We start from the raw sequence: 15,410 nt of genomic DNA, 5'->3' as shown, positions 1-15,410 counted from the left end.
AAGGAGTTGAAAAAAATAAAATAAATAAAATCAGGGTATATTACCAGAAAGGGGGGAAAACAAAGTAAAATATGAACGAGAAATGCCAATTATACATTTCCAGCATGCTCCAAAACTTACCGGATTTTAAATCAGGGATTCCCCACATCATAGGTGACTCAACTTCAGAAAATCCAGACAGGGGAAGGGAAGTGAGTGGGCAATCTCCACTAAGCACAGAAAATATGCACCGTGACAGTACCCAGGATACCTCTGGAAACTCACAAAAATAAAAGCCAGGGCAGCTGACTGCACATATCTACACGACACCCATGATTTTAAGTCAGAGGCAAAGAACGTGTTAAGTGGAAACCTCTTGTATTAAAACACTAAACTGCCACTTACCTTTAACCACCTAGACAGCAAATCAGCAACAGTTGCAACCTACCCCACAAAGCACGAGGTACATGGGTAGAGACCAAACAATCTGGTAGCAGCTTGCCTGAAGGAAGCAGACTTACCGAAGTCTTGACTGTATTTCAATCTCCCGGCGGAGCTGGTGTTCTACTCCATCCTTTTCCAGCTGGGATTTGAACAGAACCTTTAGTGCAACAATGAAATTTAGTGTTTTTTCTCGGGCCAGATAAACATTTCCATATTTCCCTCGACCCAGTGGACGGCCTATGTCAAAATCATCAATTGTGAATTTTTTCCTGTAGGACAAAACAGAAGTGTTACCTTTTCAGGATTGTATATTAACTGCATTCTTGCATTTTAAATTTACTTCAGTAAAGGGGAGACATCACTTCTCCCTACCAACACATGCAGTGGCTCAAACAGTCTCTGGTGCCCTCCAAGTGGTACAGGACTGCAGACAGGCAGAAGCTTATTAAATGGACCACTTATCTACATGCATTTCAATCCACTGCACACACAGCTTTTAAGTGTAACCAAAAGAGAAGGATGGGCTACACAGAAAAAAATGAAGTCTTGAGGGAATCCTGGAAATATCACTGCTCTGACAGAGGAACAATGAAAAAAGCGATATAAAAGCCAGCATTACATCTATACCAATTCACTGACTACAAAGGAACAAAAACTGTTTAAATAAGCTAAGAGGAAAAACACAATGGACATAAGGGATGAATGCAGTGGATGGGCTCTGGGAGTTTTTCAAACCATTTTAGGACTATGCATAAATGCACGTTTTGTATTAACCTTCCGGATGGCTTTAAAATTTCTCGCTTAATATAGCAGAATTTTGAGCACTTTTGAAATTCTGTTTTGAACACTCTCAGTAAGCAATGAATTAAAATGTTTTTACCAATGACAAACTAATTTCAAGACATGATCCATAAACAGCCAAATTGTTCAGTATAATCCAGCAATATCCATGCATGGTTATAACACCGTAAAGATTAATGTTGGATTTTCATAAATATGACCACAAAAGTATCCCTCCCATTTGCTTTACATGAACACACACACAAGATAGACTTATCACCTCAAGGTTAGTAATTTTTATTCACTCACCCCCAAACCCAGCAATTATAGCTACACTGTCAACTGGATCCTTCAGATGTCTGAGAAACTTTGGTCATTTTTAACATGCTTTTGTTATATACACTGACTACAGTAATATACAGACTAGCTCTGCAAAGCCAGATAAAGTACTTCATCCACAAAACCCCACTAACCGTTATAGCCAGACTGTGACCACCCTTCATTAAGAAATAAAATGGCATGCACTTCACTGGTGGCTTTCAATTAACATACTACTGTATATAGATTACCATCACACCATAATACCCAGCCATACATAGCCCAGTTTAAACAAAAGTATTTATGATGAGAAAGTAGAGTTTGCCACCAATCTCCGAAGAACTCATCCGATTAATTTCACAATTAAAGGCAACTATTAGAATGCAGAGTCTGCTGTTGGCAAATAACTTTCCATTTTAATGCTTAGTTCAGAAGTGCAAGGTCTGCTGCCCTTGAACAGCCTACGCTGCATTAAAAATGGCGTGCCAATAATACTGCCCTAACATTTTCTGAACTAGATCAGCTATGCAAGCAGGGGATGCAGTGCAAAAAAATAAGATTCACGGTTACTAGGCATGCAGTCCAGCACACCAGTATGGAACCTAGTCCAAATTCCCAGCTGCCCCAAAGCACTGCCTGCTTAAGGGAGTCGCTCAAGATCACAGTAGGTAAATTAAGTTGGAAAGATTTAAACCCTCGGTTGGCACAGAAATCAGTTTAACAAGTCAGAGCTTTAGTCTTCACAACTGAAGAGTAAAAGTCGCAACTGAAATCCTGTCTTGTAGCAAAGACTATTACAGCAATATGTACCAATGACTGCGTAACAGATGCCAAAGATCAGGTTCTGATAATCTGCATTATATGGAGTGATTATGACTTGCCAAGGGTAAACATTCACAGCTGGAGGCTGAAAGTGTACTACAAAAATACATTACTAAAATGCACAATGAATAAAGCAAAAAAAAATTAGATGCTCCAGCCGCCTTGGTTCAACAACCCACAATCCAATGTCAATTATCCCCACCACTGTCTACATGTGGTCATTGTCTAGTGTTAACTGTCACCATCTCTTCAGATTCAATGCCACACTCCTGCCAGACTGTTGCAGATCTCAGTCACCCACCTCTTTGCTGGGTGTCTTTTCCCCTTACCTTTTCCATCCCAAATCTTCACCAGATTGTCTCTGCTTTTCTGTACGTGTCTGAACCACCATAATTCTTTGATCTTTTCTGCAATTCAAGCTACTTTGGCTTCTGATCTGGTCCTCATTTACTCATCTGTCCCAGTGTACATCCAGCCACCATTCTCCAGAATTTCATTTCGATCACCTTTAGCTTCATCTGCTCTGCCTTTACTTCTCAGGTTTCTGTACCATACAGTAGTACTTGTCACACCACTGTCTTGTACACTTTTCAGCTTAACATTCTTCTGTCATGTACTACACCCAAGACTATTGCCAGTTGGCTGCTGCCCCTCTGATTCTAGCTTTGACCTCTTCAGACTTCCCTTCTCAACCACCCCTCCCAGATACTAGAAGCTAATTACTGGTTCCACCATCTCCCCATCTATCTCAGTTCTCAGCTTATTTCCCCAATTTACTGCCATTACCATCGTTTTCTGTGCTTAGTTTCATCCCACGTGCCTTCAGTTTTGCATTCCATTCCTCTATTTGATGTTCTTGCTCCTAGTCTGCCTGTAATGCCACAGTCTGCATACAGCAAGTTTGCCCCCCTCAACCGGTTTGCTAAAGTAGTCCACCATTATGAACAGCAGTGGGCTCACAGCTGAAACGATGTACACCACTTCCACTGGGAACCCCTCTGAGGTGCCAAACTGTTCATACTAGAGTCATTGGTTCCTTGTAGAGCCTGCACCAATTCTACCAATGTTTCTGGGACTTCAAACCACTGCAGTTCTGCCCAGATAAGCTTTCTTGGGACCTGGGTGTATGCTTTCTCCAAGTCTAGGAATGCTCTGTTGGACTGTTTCGTCCAGTCTCACTGCAAACATCAGGTCAGTTCTGCATTGATATCTCCCATCTTAAATTCTACTACTCTGCATATCCGTTTGTTACAATCTACAGAACTTTCAATGTGATAGCTTGCTGCCTCTGTACTGCCCAGAGTTGGACGTCCTTTGATATTTTACACGCACAGGAGTATGCTTGTTCGCCAGTCATCTGGCTGATGCCAGTCTCCACACTGCTACGAGTACCGTCAGGAGCACCATCTCCCCTATCTCACTCAGCATCTTCATATTTGCTGTGACCTCAGCCTGTCGCTTTCAGACTATTTTCCTTAGTGCTAGGCCACTTCTGGGGCAGTACAGCTTCTGTGGGGTTTTCTTCATTTAGGAGCTGCTGGAAATGCTCCTACCTGCCTTTGATGTCCTGTGAACTGGTGATCAGGTTGCTGCTGGCATCCATTATTGAAGGGTGTCTGACTTCCTTTATCTTTCAGTCTTTGCCTTGGAACCAAATAGTTTTTGTGCCACCTACAGAGTCATTCCAGAAACTGGTCAAGTGCCTCCAATGCCCTATTTGTTATTGCAACTCTAACTTTTGTTAGTCAAAAGCCCAGTCTTTACCTCACTTTTTCCTGCTCCATTTCTTCTGAGGACTTCCTGGACTTCTGCATTCCACAAGCTTTCCTTATGTACCTTATTTCCATACACGTCTCCACCACACCTGTTCTGTAGTCCTCACATGCCATTTTGAGTCTCTTCCATTCAACTCCACCCTTTTCCTCCTCCTTTGGGTGCTACAGCCTGGAGTAGTTCCTTGAACTGCTGTACTCCACTCAACTTCCAGGTCTTCAGCCTGGTCTCAGAGACCTTAGAGCCTTCTGTGACCATTGCTTGCAGATGACTGACAGTGGTTTAGTGTGGGCTGACTGTTTCACTGGGGATGACTTTGCAGTCATTGGATTCTACCCCAGTGCCTTTTCCTTACAAGGAGGAAAGCAACCAGAGTTGCATGTTGGCCACTCTTGTATACGATCTTCAGTCTCTGAACCATGTGTTGGCTACAATCAGGCCATTTGCCAGACAGAAGTCTAGCATGGCCTCCTTTATTCCTGTGGCCCCACCCATGTGAACTCAGGCAGTCCTCGTATGCTGTTCTGATATGTGCATTCAAGTTGCCCACCATCACCAATTCATGTTGTCCTGCTTTACCTAGTAAGTCCTACAACTCCTGTACGAATGCACTTTTCCTCACTATCACAACCTTGCTGTGACGCATAGGCTGAGATTAAGAATACTGTCCTATCATTACACTGGATAATGACTGCCATGAATCTGTCTAATTCTGATATCCCCCAATGCCTTCTGAAGGGTCATGCTCCCCAAAATTCCCCACACGATTTCTAGCCTGTCCCCCCCTGAGTAGACGACTCTGGATGCCAAGCCAAGTGGCTTTGCTGCACTGCCCCTTCCATCTTGTTTGATGGAGAATCCAGCCGCCGCCTCCTGCACCCAATCAGTAAACCTACATTAAGTGCAGCAACTGTCAAGGTTTGGCAGGTTGACTGAAAGCTGCATGTGAAACCACTCCGCTATCCCAGGTAATCCAGGCTAGGCAACTAGATACTAGCCATACAGTAGCTTATTGACCCAAGGCCGCTGGGCTTTATGGGAGGCATACAATGGCCAATAGGGGTACATACACCCCTTTCATAGTTTGTATAGACCCCTGCTGTAGGTGATTAGGCCAGGTCCTCAACCCACTTACCAGTAACTAACCATGCCCATTTTGGCAACATTAACCACATCACAGAGCCATATAGTACACTGTTGAGTGGCTAGCCCTGGCAAGGCACGCAGTCTGATCAATGTTAATTCTTGAGGATACTGCAAACCACAATAGATGCCCAACGCAGTTGATCTGTATAACTTTGCCTTGTAGGGGAGCAGTCTGTACTGCTGCCCACAGCTCCATTCATTGGCAAGTTGGAGATGGAAACTCAGCATGTCCCCCCCCCCCCCCCGAGGTGGGAGGAACCCCACAGACACTGAACATGAACTCAGGCACTGGTCAGAGGTCAGGATCAAAGCTTGTACCATGTGCATGGGAGGCAAAGACCTTAACCATTATGCCAACTGATCTCTAAACCAGTCGTACAAAAATCAGAATTACTGTATACAACGCATTGCTTTTTGGGAAGGGTTGCAGGACACCTACCATGTCTTTCCTGACAAGTGACCCCTTTACTCGGTACAGGTCTGGCCTATCTGAATAGCTTATGCCATAATGTTGCAGCATAAACTGAGTCAGAGCTGGACTGTGGTCAACTGGGGCCCTACACAGAATAATCAACCAGAACCCTGCCAGTTGTGTCAATATCGTATTATGGATCTAACTGAAAAGAACGAAAGCTGAAAACGCCAACGAAAAGACAGACACCAGACAGACAGACAACGTAAATGATACAGTCCAGAATCCAGACGCTGAAAACAGACATGCGAAACGAGCAAGACTGTGTAAATATGAGATAGTGACAGACTTTACTGTTAGGGTGCGGGTAAGTGTGCGATTGTGACTGACCTTAGGGTTAAGGTTAGTGCATAGATAGTTGTGTATGTAAGGTTTAGTGTAGGTTTGTAAGGTTTTTGGTGTGCTTGTGTTGTGTGTTTTTCGGAAATAGTTTTGTCTTGTCGAGTTTCGGGATTGTGGTTTGTCAGGCATTTAAACTGTCAGGTATTTCAACAGTCGTTCTTTTCGTGTCCGTTTTTGCTGTCGTGCTTTTAGCTCTATTATTTCAGGTAGATCCCGTATTACTTGGTTCTCCAAACAGCTCAAGCCTGTCAGTGCGTATACCATTTCCTTAAAATTTTACAAATCAGTTTGTATTTCATTTAAAATGTAATTTTACAACAAAAAAAGCATTTTCTAAACAAAGCACTCACAATGGAAACAGACTTGGAATAAGAAACAGTAAGCTTTTCTCCTGAAAATCATGTTTACTGAAAACGCATCTGGCAAATTAAACTAAATCCCAGCACATCTCTTTGTAATCAAAACAGCAGTGCAATATTAAAAGGCATTCAAAAACAAATGTGCAGCATGTTTGCTAACAGTCTCCAACAATCCACTGAACAAGTGGATTTTCAGGAGTGGCCCAGGAATACCTTTGGGTGAACTAACATGGTCAGAGTTGCACAAAGGCTGAGGGAATCAAACCCTGTTCTACAGGAAGCAGCTTTAACAGCTCAGCCCTACTTATTTTCAAGTGCTAGACAAACTGCACTCACCCAACACTGCATTTCACACATCTGTCTGCAAAAATAAACTAAACATTTAGTCAGTTACAATATTAAACTCAGACTTCATGCTATCCAGCATGACAGCTAAAATACACCAACATTCAACAAAAGGCCAAGGTTCATAATCGAAGAACATGGCTCATATGGTGCTGCCCTTGTTTACTAAAGATCAATTTCCTTTACACCACAACTGCTCTGGTTCATAGGTAGTTACTAGGCATGCAGTCTAGGGAACTGAAGACCCTAGCTTACTATGTCCAGTTGCCCCCAAAGCACTGTGGTTATCAAGGCAACACAGAAGGCAAATGAAAGTTGGAGAGAATCAAACTTTATACCATAGTGACTACAGCTCGCCACTTTAAACCTGTTAACCAGAAGTGGGAGGAAAGATTTGAAATTCACACCCTTGACACAGGTAACAGTATTAACCCACTATGCCAATTCTTAATGAGTGGCATGTGGGAACCAAGTATTTAGAGATGCTCAGATGGGGCAATTAGAGCTTGCTCAAAGTCACAGTAAGCAAATGGAGAATGGGTCCAAAGCCTGTAGTTTTGAACACAGGAAGCAGTACGTTAAAACTGCACAGCCTTAAGTGTCAGACAACTACAAATCTCTTGAAGTTGTAAGAGAATAGTAAGTGTTGCATGGCCAGGCATTTTCTAAATCAATAAAGCTATGAAACTAGCAACTGCCATTACTGACTAATCCTGAATGATGTATCAAAAAAAAGTTAAAGGGGCAGGGGATAAATGGGGCAAAAATCAGATGTTCTGCAAAACTGGAGACAGATGAGGCAAACCACTAATTCACTTAAAGAGCAACTGGTTTTGCATCAATATGTATTTTGTAAACCAGAAACTTGTGAAAATCTGACTAGCATGACTGAAACATTGAAAAACTCATTGGCTGTTTTCTGATAAAAATCACCAAGTCTATGAAAATCTGGCTTTTAGTGCAAAGGATTAAGGCTCCAAGTTTATGAGTTGCTTCCTGCAGTAAAGGATGCAGGGTTTGATACTACCTCCATTTGCCTACCAAGACCCTGAGCAAGTCATTTAACCAGTGATCCTTTAAGTCAGATTTGTTTACACCATAGTAATGAAGTCAAAATGGCTGGCTAGTGTAACCACCATCAGGAGTGGGCAGCATAGACACGGTTTTCATATGTTGATGGGACACCATCAGGGGAGACACCATTTTCATCTGTAGCACAACGCTTTTTAAAGCCTGCACTTCTGTACAATTTTGCACACCACCTCCTGTACTTCTACTGTGGAAATACTTCAAAGCTAGCCTGTGGAAATCAGATAATACCCACCATGGCTTTACATTAGAGGCTTGTGAGACTAATCTGTAGTTACCAGGGTATGTTCATAGGTGTGTACTAGACTAACTGCCCTGGAGCCTATATAAGCCTAGCTCAAGAAGATCCCCTGGCATCATGCCACCCAAAATTAGTTCCCATGTGGTTGTGCACCCTTGTGTAATGGCATTACAAAGGCCGTTTTACAGGCTTCAGGAATGTAACCAGTCGAGAGGCATGATTTAAGAGTTTATGCAGGGGTTCAGAAAGGCCACGCTGTTCAGAAAAGCCATGCTTTGCACAGATAACCAGGCAACCTGGTACACTGTCATGGCCCACAGATAAAATATTTAGTTTTTGAAAGGGCTTAGAAAGCTTGTTCCTTAGTAACAAAAGAGGTGTCAGACGGCAGAACCTGTGGGATAACTACAGCTGTGGAAGGAGTAAAATTTGCACTAAATTTAACTAGATTACCCATTTCCCTGGTCAGAGAAACATTGTAGGCTAGCTCAGACACTAGCTTTAGTTCTTAAACTTCCTGACAGTTAAAAAATTTGCAATTTTTTGGTTTTGGTGACCATTTCAACTACATACTCAGCTTTGAGTTTCCTAATGGTTCCCTTAAGCTTAGTTTGATTAAGCATACACTTAATGTAGGTAGAATGGGACCGCAACCATTACATAAGAAACTGCTCAATTTATACAAGTATTCCACTACAGGGGGTTGCTTTTTAAATCACTGATTGTAGCTAGGGAGTGCCTCAATACAACTAAAAGAAGTCAGAGGCAAGCAGCTTTATCAATAGGATCCTTCAAAAGAGAACTGCAGGTGAATTTAATCTGAAGGTTTGCTTTTGAGAACCCCCAAAACTTAAACTGGTAAGGACCTTTTCCTTTACAAGGGAAGTATGGTCCGATTTAACAAGACACAATACATGGAGTTGTAGGAGAAGTGCCCATATTTGGGAGAACTAGATCCAGGATACTGTGGTCCAAAGAAGGATAGGTAAATATCTGAGAAAGTTAGCATTTACACCAAGGAAGCACTGGGCATGCTGGCCATAAGCAAAGTAGGTCAGCTAGCTTATTGATAGTTGAATTTCTTAGTAGAAAGGTCTTGGTTTTAATAGGAATTAAGATTTAGTTCAGAAGGGGACAGAGGGTGTTCTATAGTTAGCTATGAAGTGAAATAGTCAGTGTTACTGAGCTAACCAGGAGTTTTTACATGTGATGTCTAAAGAATGTGCTGTGAGGTGATTATAAAAAAATACAGATACTCCACAGTTGCCAGAGGACCCGAAGGCATGATGGGCATTATACTTGGGAACAGAGCGAGTGCTTTTAATGCTATGAAACCACATTTCTGTAATTATGCATGTATGAATGCATTCAAGTTGCAGGAGAGCCTCTATTAAAACTCCTGCCATTTAACAGAGCCACATTAAAAGTATTCCAAATTAGAATTTACTAGGTTGGAATTATTATATGGACTGCCTAAAGAAAACAGAACGTAGTCATTCTAGGGGATCCAGTAGGTTTGTTTGGGCTGAGATGGCCAACTATACAGCAAATTATCTTGTCTTGAATCTCATCATTTTAGGCAATTGCAAAATCATTCTGACCAGTCTTTCCTGCCTCAGGTTCATGCATAGCAAACTCAAAGTTATGATGTACTTAATGTTCCATCTATGTTGTCCATTTTCATTCAACTGATGGGTTCAGATCCAGTCAGATCAAACTCTGCCATTGCAAAAACCTTGTGGCAACTTAAAACTCCCGAGCTTCTCCCTTACCTATAATGCACCAACCCCAATTACTTCAGATCTTGTTTGCTAGCTAAAGCACACAAACAACTCTTACAAGGAAAAAGGCACAACGGAGGAAACGGCAAAAGTTTGGACAAGGCTACATCTGGAGACTACTGTAAGGCATACAGACACCACACACCAGGCTGGATAAGAAAAAGGTGACTGCTGTCTTTCTGGAGCCAGGGCTCTTAAACCCCCCCCCCCCCCAATCCATGCCTGGATTGTGCCAATTGTTTCTTATCCACTCACTCTTCCAGAAAGTACAAAAGGAGGGGGCTGGTGGGTGGGGAGATGAGGAACATCATGTTTAGTACATATCTGATGGTCAATTTTCATTCTGTCCTCAACTGATGGGACAGAGTCTTCAGCAACCTGAATGCCAGGGTGGATTCAAGGCAAGATATTCCTAAGCAACACTGAGCCAAAATTATGCTCTACCTCTGGTACCAAATCCACTTTGTAATGAGTGACAAGTACGAGGGGAAGCCCAAGTTGCTGCTGCTTACATTTTATCCATGCAAGCACTTGAATGAAAAACTGAGGAAGTTGCTACAGACCTGGCTAAATGAGCATAAACTTACTTTGGTAAAGGGATATCCAATGTATTGTACACAAAGGAAATACAGCCAGTAAGCCATCTGGCAAGAGTAATTTTGGATACTGGTTTACCCATTTTCATATCAGCAAAAGCTAACTGCGCTGCAGTTCTGATGTCCTTTGTTCTGTGTAAATAGAAACACAGTTGCCTATGTTTATCCAATAAATGTAATAAATATTTGCCCTAGTTTTGAAAAATTTGAAAACTGGCAAATTGGACTGGTTAATTGTAGATTCTGAAACTATTTTGGTAAAAAGAATGCATTAGTTCATATTTTGTTCTGGGATAATTAGGACAGCCTCAAGATTTGTGGCAGATCCAAGGGGGTCTGATCCAATGTCAGTTTGAGGTTTACACTTGGAGCTGAAGAGCCAGTCTGAACACAGGATTGTTTCTCTGCAATGCCTTGGATCTGTAGATTTTGGTTTCCTAGGATCCGAGAGAACAGATGGATCCAGAAGAGACCTCTTCAAAGACTTCTACAAGGACTTGGAAGAAGCTGTGGAAGTGCTCTGTGAAGTGGAAATATTCTTAGGTTTTTCTTTAGTAGCTCTAGATAAAGCCTCACTAAAGGACAGAAGTAGACCCTTCAATATTAATTTGTGTCCAACCAACACCCTTGGGATGAATGCATGACTGAACAATTTTCCTGAAAACGAAGGGGACCAAGACAGTACACGCAAAGTGTACAACAGTCAGAGAAACGAATAAACCCAGCCAAGCTTTTGTCTTTCAGACATTTTGGTAAATATTTGGACAGAAAAAAACCCAGCAGAAAACAATCCAAGTACAAAGGCAGGAACAGCCACTAAAAACTTTAGAAAAAGTCTTGTTTAGGAAAAAAAAAGTAAAGGGCCATCTACAAAGATAGTGAAGAGGTGTGACAAGTGTACAAGGGAAGGGAGAAAATACTAATAGTATTAAAAAAGATGTACACAAGTACAAGACAGAAAAAAAGTCAAAGAATTAAAATAAGATTCAATTCCATCTATCTAAAGCTCAAGACTAGCAAAGACATCTTCTACCAGAACCATTAAATGAAACCTAGATAACTGGAGCTGGTGCATTCTGGTTAAGGGAGAAGCTCTAGAGTTCTATGTTGCCATGAGCTTTTGCAATGGTTGAGTCAAATCTGACCATTCAGATCCAAACCCATCAGTTGGGGAAGAATAAAAAGACATCAGATCATATTTTTTTGCATGTCCCTCAGGCTAGTGTGTCTAAAGTCATTCACCCCTCATGGACCATTATCAGGTGGTCATAATATAGTCAGGATTGGGGGGGGGGGGTCTAAGAGCCCTGGCTCCAGAAAGACAGCAGTCACCTTTTTCTTATCCAGCCTGGTGTGTGGTGTCTGTATGCCTTACAGTAGTCTCACAAATTACCAAGCCATTACCATGGTTTGATGCAATAAGCCACGGTGGTGCAGCAGTAGCATTGCCTCACAGCAAAAGATTCTCCCTTTCAATTCTCGGCGAGAGTGGCTTCTGTGTGGAGTCTGCATGTCCTCCCTTGCAGTAGAGTGGCATTCGAAAGACATGCATAGGATGGGCATGCCTTCATTGAAGGTTGGGTGTCAAGCTGGCACCTCAGCATCCGTAAAAAATCTACTGCCAATCATTAGCGGACCGGAGTTCCGCTGTGGTGACCCCTAACAGGGAAAGGCTGAAACAATCATGGTTTGATGCAGTCTAAGTGGACCACAAGTGTTTGCAGTCTGCACCCTTATGACAGTCTTGCATCTTAGGTTCGGGTGAAGGTGGGCACGTTGCTATACATACCAGTGTCTAAGGTGTCTTGGTCTTTAGCTTGGGAGGCTTAGGCAGTATTCTCAACATCCACATAAATTGATTTAGGTGTAAATGCTTGGTGCTGTGTGTGTGAGCAAGTGTTGCTTCCAAAATATGTTCCAAGGCAAGAAGGTAGCCTTTAAGTAAACATTTGCACCTCTCATACCAAATCATTCTAATGCAAACATGAGGAAACTACACTGCCTTAAAATACCCAACGCTATCAAGCTGGCTACAGAGGTTGGAAGAGTACACAGTCCAGTACAAATAACGGGGTATAGAATAGGTTGGAGGATAACTGACTGGTCAAACAAAAGGAGATGAACGATATGGGTAAAGGGCAAAGAATGAGATGAGACTAATAGTCAATATGTGCAAAAACAAATGCAAAAGTTGGACTATGTATGGTAGTCCATAACATTAGTCAATTCAACTAAACAGCTTCACCCAGTAGGCTTATGTGGCTTCCACATAGCCAGTAAAAAAATGAACAATGGGTAGTTAACTCAATGGATCTAAATACAGTAACTAAAAGATACAGAATTTAAAGGAGCAGTTTCAAGCTCAGTAACAGTACAGCAGTCAGTCAAGTAAAGGTACATCACAAATCAGATGTAAAAGCTCATTTCACTTTTCATCTGGTAGTTTTATACAAACTGCTGCCCATCTTCTCTACCATACACAAGCTGTAAAGTCCCAAAAATCTTCAGCTGACCTACAGAATTGCTTCAGTTTGTTCCATTCTGAAGCCAGATTCTCTCCATGGCTTCAAAACCTTCATCACCTCTAAACTCAGTTCTACCACATCCTCCCCATTCAGCCTATACCTACAGCTGAAATCACCTTTTGCAACTTTGGCTTTAATATTTTGTCCAAGAATACTTTAAACAGCAATATAACTTCAGCTTCCTCAATATACACACTTGTGACCATCGAACTAGAAAACAAGTATAAAGTCAAATTTTTAGCTTATAGCATTTACACTTCTCACTTACCCAAGAAACATCCATCTTGGAATCTCCAGTATATCTTTGCTATTGCACTGCCCCTGAATTAGTGGGGACGCAGACTATGCATTTACTCCACTTTAATCTGAAGACTAACCCAGTCAACTTGTCTTGGGCACAGTTCATTCCTTTTGCTCTCGGGAACCCCAATAATTTGCATATTCTAGGAGCTTGGTCTTTTATACCTACATGCTTTTCTTTCAAAACCACAACCTTATCCAAGACCATATGCCCTTCAGGCAAGTGTTCCTTTTGCAATTCCTCAGTAGTGTCTGCCTACAATAGGACATCCCAGACTCTTGCACTTTTGCCTTTGATATATATTTCAGACTTTTAAATCAGTTTCATTTTTGAGAAACTTTCCCATCTAAGTAAGCCTCCACTATGTCAGTCTTGGGCATATCCGGTTACTCACAATGGGGGAGATGCACCCCTCTGCTTGTCAAGTCAAACAGATTTTCCTTTGTCACACTTCACTGGCTCACTTTGGTTTCCCTCCTGATCACTGGACAATTGAGAAAATACTAGGCATTCAGATAAAAACAAGGGAGGCCAAAAAAAAATCTAAATTCCAGAAGGATGAACTCTACAGCACAGTACCTAAATGAATCTGTATGCGGTAGTACTTAGTAAAATTATGGATAAACTACTCAAGATGCCACTGTACAACAGTTCAGTGGAGGCACATTCTGAAGCACTGAAAGTAGCATTTTTCTGTGAGGATTCCTCCCTGCCAAAAGAAAGCCAAATGATTACAAAAAAGAACGCAGCTGGCAACTTCCTCTGGAAAGAAGTCAATTGTTTACCTTACAGTATCTAGATGAAAAAGGAAACTAGTCAGTCTTGCTCAGCTCCTGCACTTATTGGCAAAATCTCTGCAGAGTGCACATACAGAGTAGGAAGGTGCTTTTCTATCTTGCATTCTGTCCACAGAAAATGCTAATGAAAAAAAGGACTGAAGAAACTGTAGCAATACCTTTGGAAGTGTGCACTCCATCCTGTGAAAAATTCAGTCCTACAAATAAAAGCATGGCACTTACAAATGAGGGCCTGCAGTTACAAAATTTAACAGATGTAATAGGCAGAGAACATTTCTAATCAGGCCTCCTGAGCCTGCCAAGCTCAGGAGGTAGATACACTAATCTTCGCAAGAACAGGGTTCTTCACAGGAATCCCAAGAGGAAGTAACCTGTTGAGCTGCCCAGTCTGACTATTTCTGCATAATGCAGAAACTTCCAGTAAGGCAAGGCCTACTTCAATGTGAGCACCAAAGCATAAATGTAAAATGTATTTGTTGACAGTTTTGGATATAGCCTGCACATCAATTACTGTCATGTACAGAGGAAAAGTTATCTGCAGTCTGGAAAATCCATGTATCCTTTGTTGTTTTTGGAACTTGAATTAAAGTTTTTAAACATTATCACATGTTCAGTTCTACAATAAAAACATTACAATGTGTTTGTACATTTCACACACACACACACACACACACACCTCTGACAAAGTACCTCGTAGAGAGCTTTAACTCCATTAACTCATTACATACCCCCCCAAAAAAAGTGTCCCAGTACCCCCCCCCCCCCTTCACACCACCTCTAATTGCAATCTACCTGTGGAAACACTCAGAACCCTACTTGGGTATAAAAATACATATGCAAACACTTCCATACAAAACCCCTAAACCTAGATTTTGTTGCATACTTTGGAACCATACAATTTTTGTACACTACCATTCCATTCATGTGCCCAGTCATTTCTAACCTCATCTGACTGATCCTTAACTACTTTATATGCTTTAGAGTAAACTACAAATTGAACCAGAGTTGGTCTCATTTAACCCTCCCCTATCCCTTTATCTGTGCCTTATCAATCCATGGTAGGAAAGTGGTATCCAACCCATACTAACTCCTACTTCACATATTCCAATCTGAATTTCTCCCAAAACCTCAGTTTTGCCAATTTTCACAAATTCCATCTTCTTGTCCATTTTCTGTGCCTCCCCTTTTAACTCATCCCTGTTGGTAAAATCTAACCATTCCCCATGGCTTAGCTCAAAATTTTTTTTTCTGCTACTCTGAACATATTTGTTAAGGTTGTTAGCACATCCAAAATCAATTT

General features: G+C 41.7%; 1 protein-coding gene across 1 annotated transcript in view; it reads right to left on the bottom strand.

The window, feature by feature from the left end:
• LOC122806185 (aurora kinase C-like) overlaps positions 1 to 15,410 on the bottom strand; it is a 323,495-nt gene that overhangs the window by 167,948 nt on the left and 140,137 nt on the right. The window contains exon 5 of the mRNA XM_044076418.1: positions 501 to 692. Within this exon, the coding sequence (XP_043932353.1) occupies positions 501 to 692 (192 nt within the window). The remainder of the gene's footprint in view (positions 1 to 500; positions 693 to 15,410) is intronic.

Source organism: Protopterus annectens, chromosome 7.part0 (assembly GCF_019279795.1).
Source record: "Protopterus annectens isolate FY-2018-M chromosome 7.part0, PAN1.0, whole genome shotgun sequence".
Lineage (NCBI taxonomy): Eukaryota > Metazoa > Chordata > Ceratodontiformes > Protopteridae > Protopterus > Protopterus annectens.
This window is presented reverse-complemented; position numbering and strand designations above follow the sequence as displayed.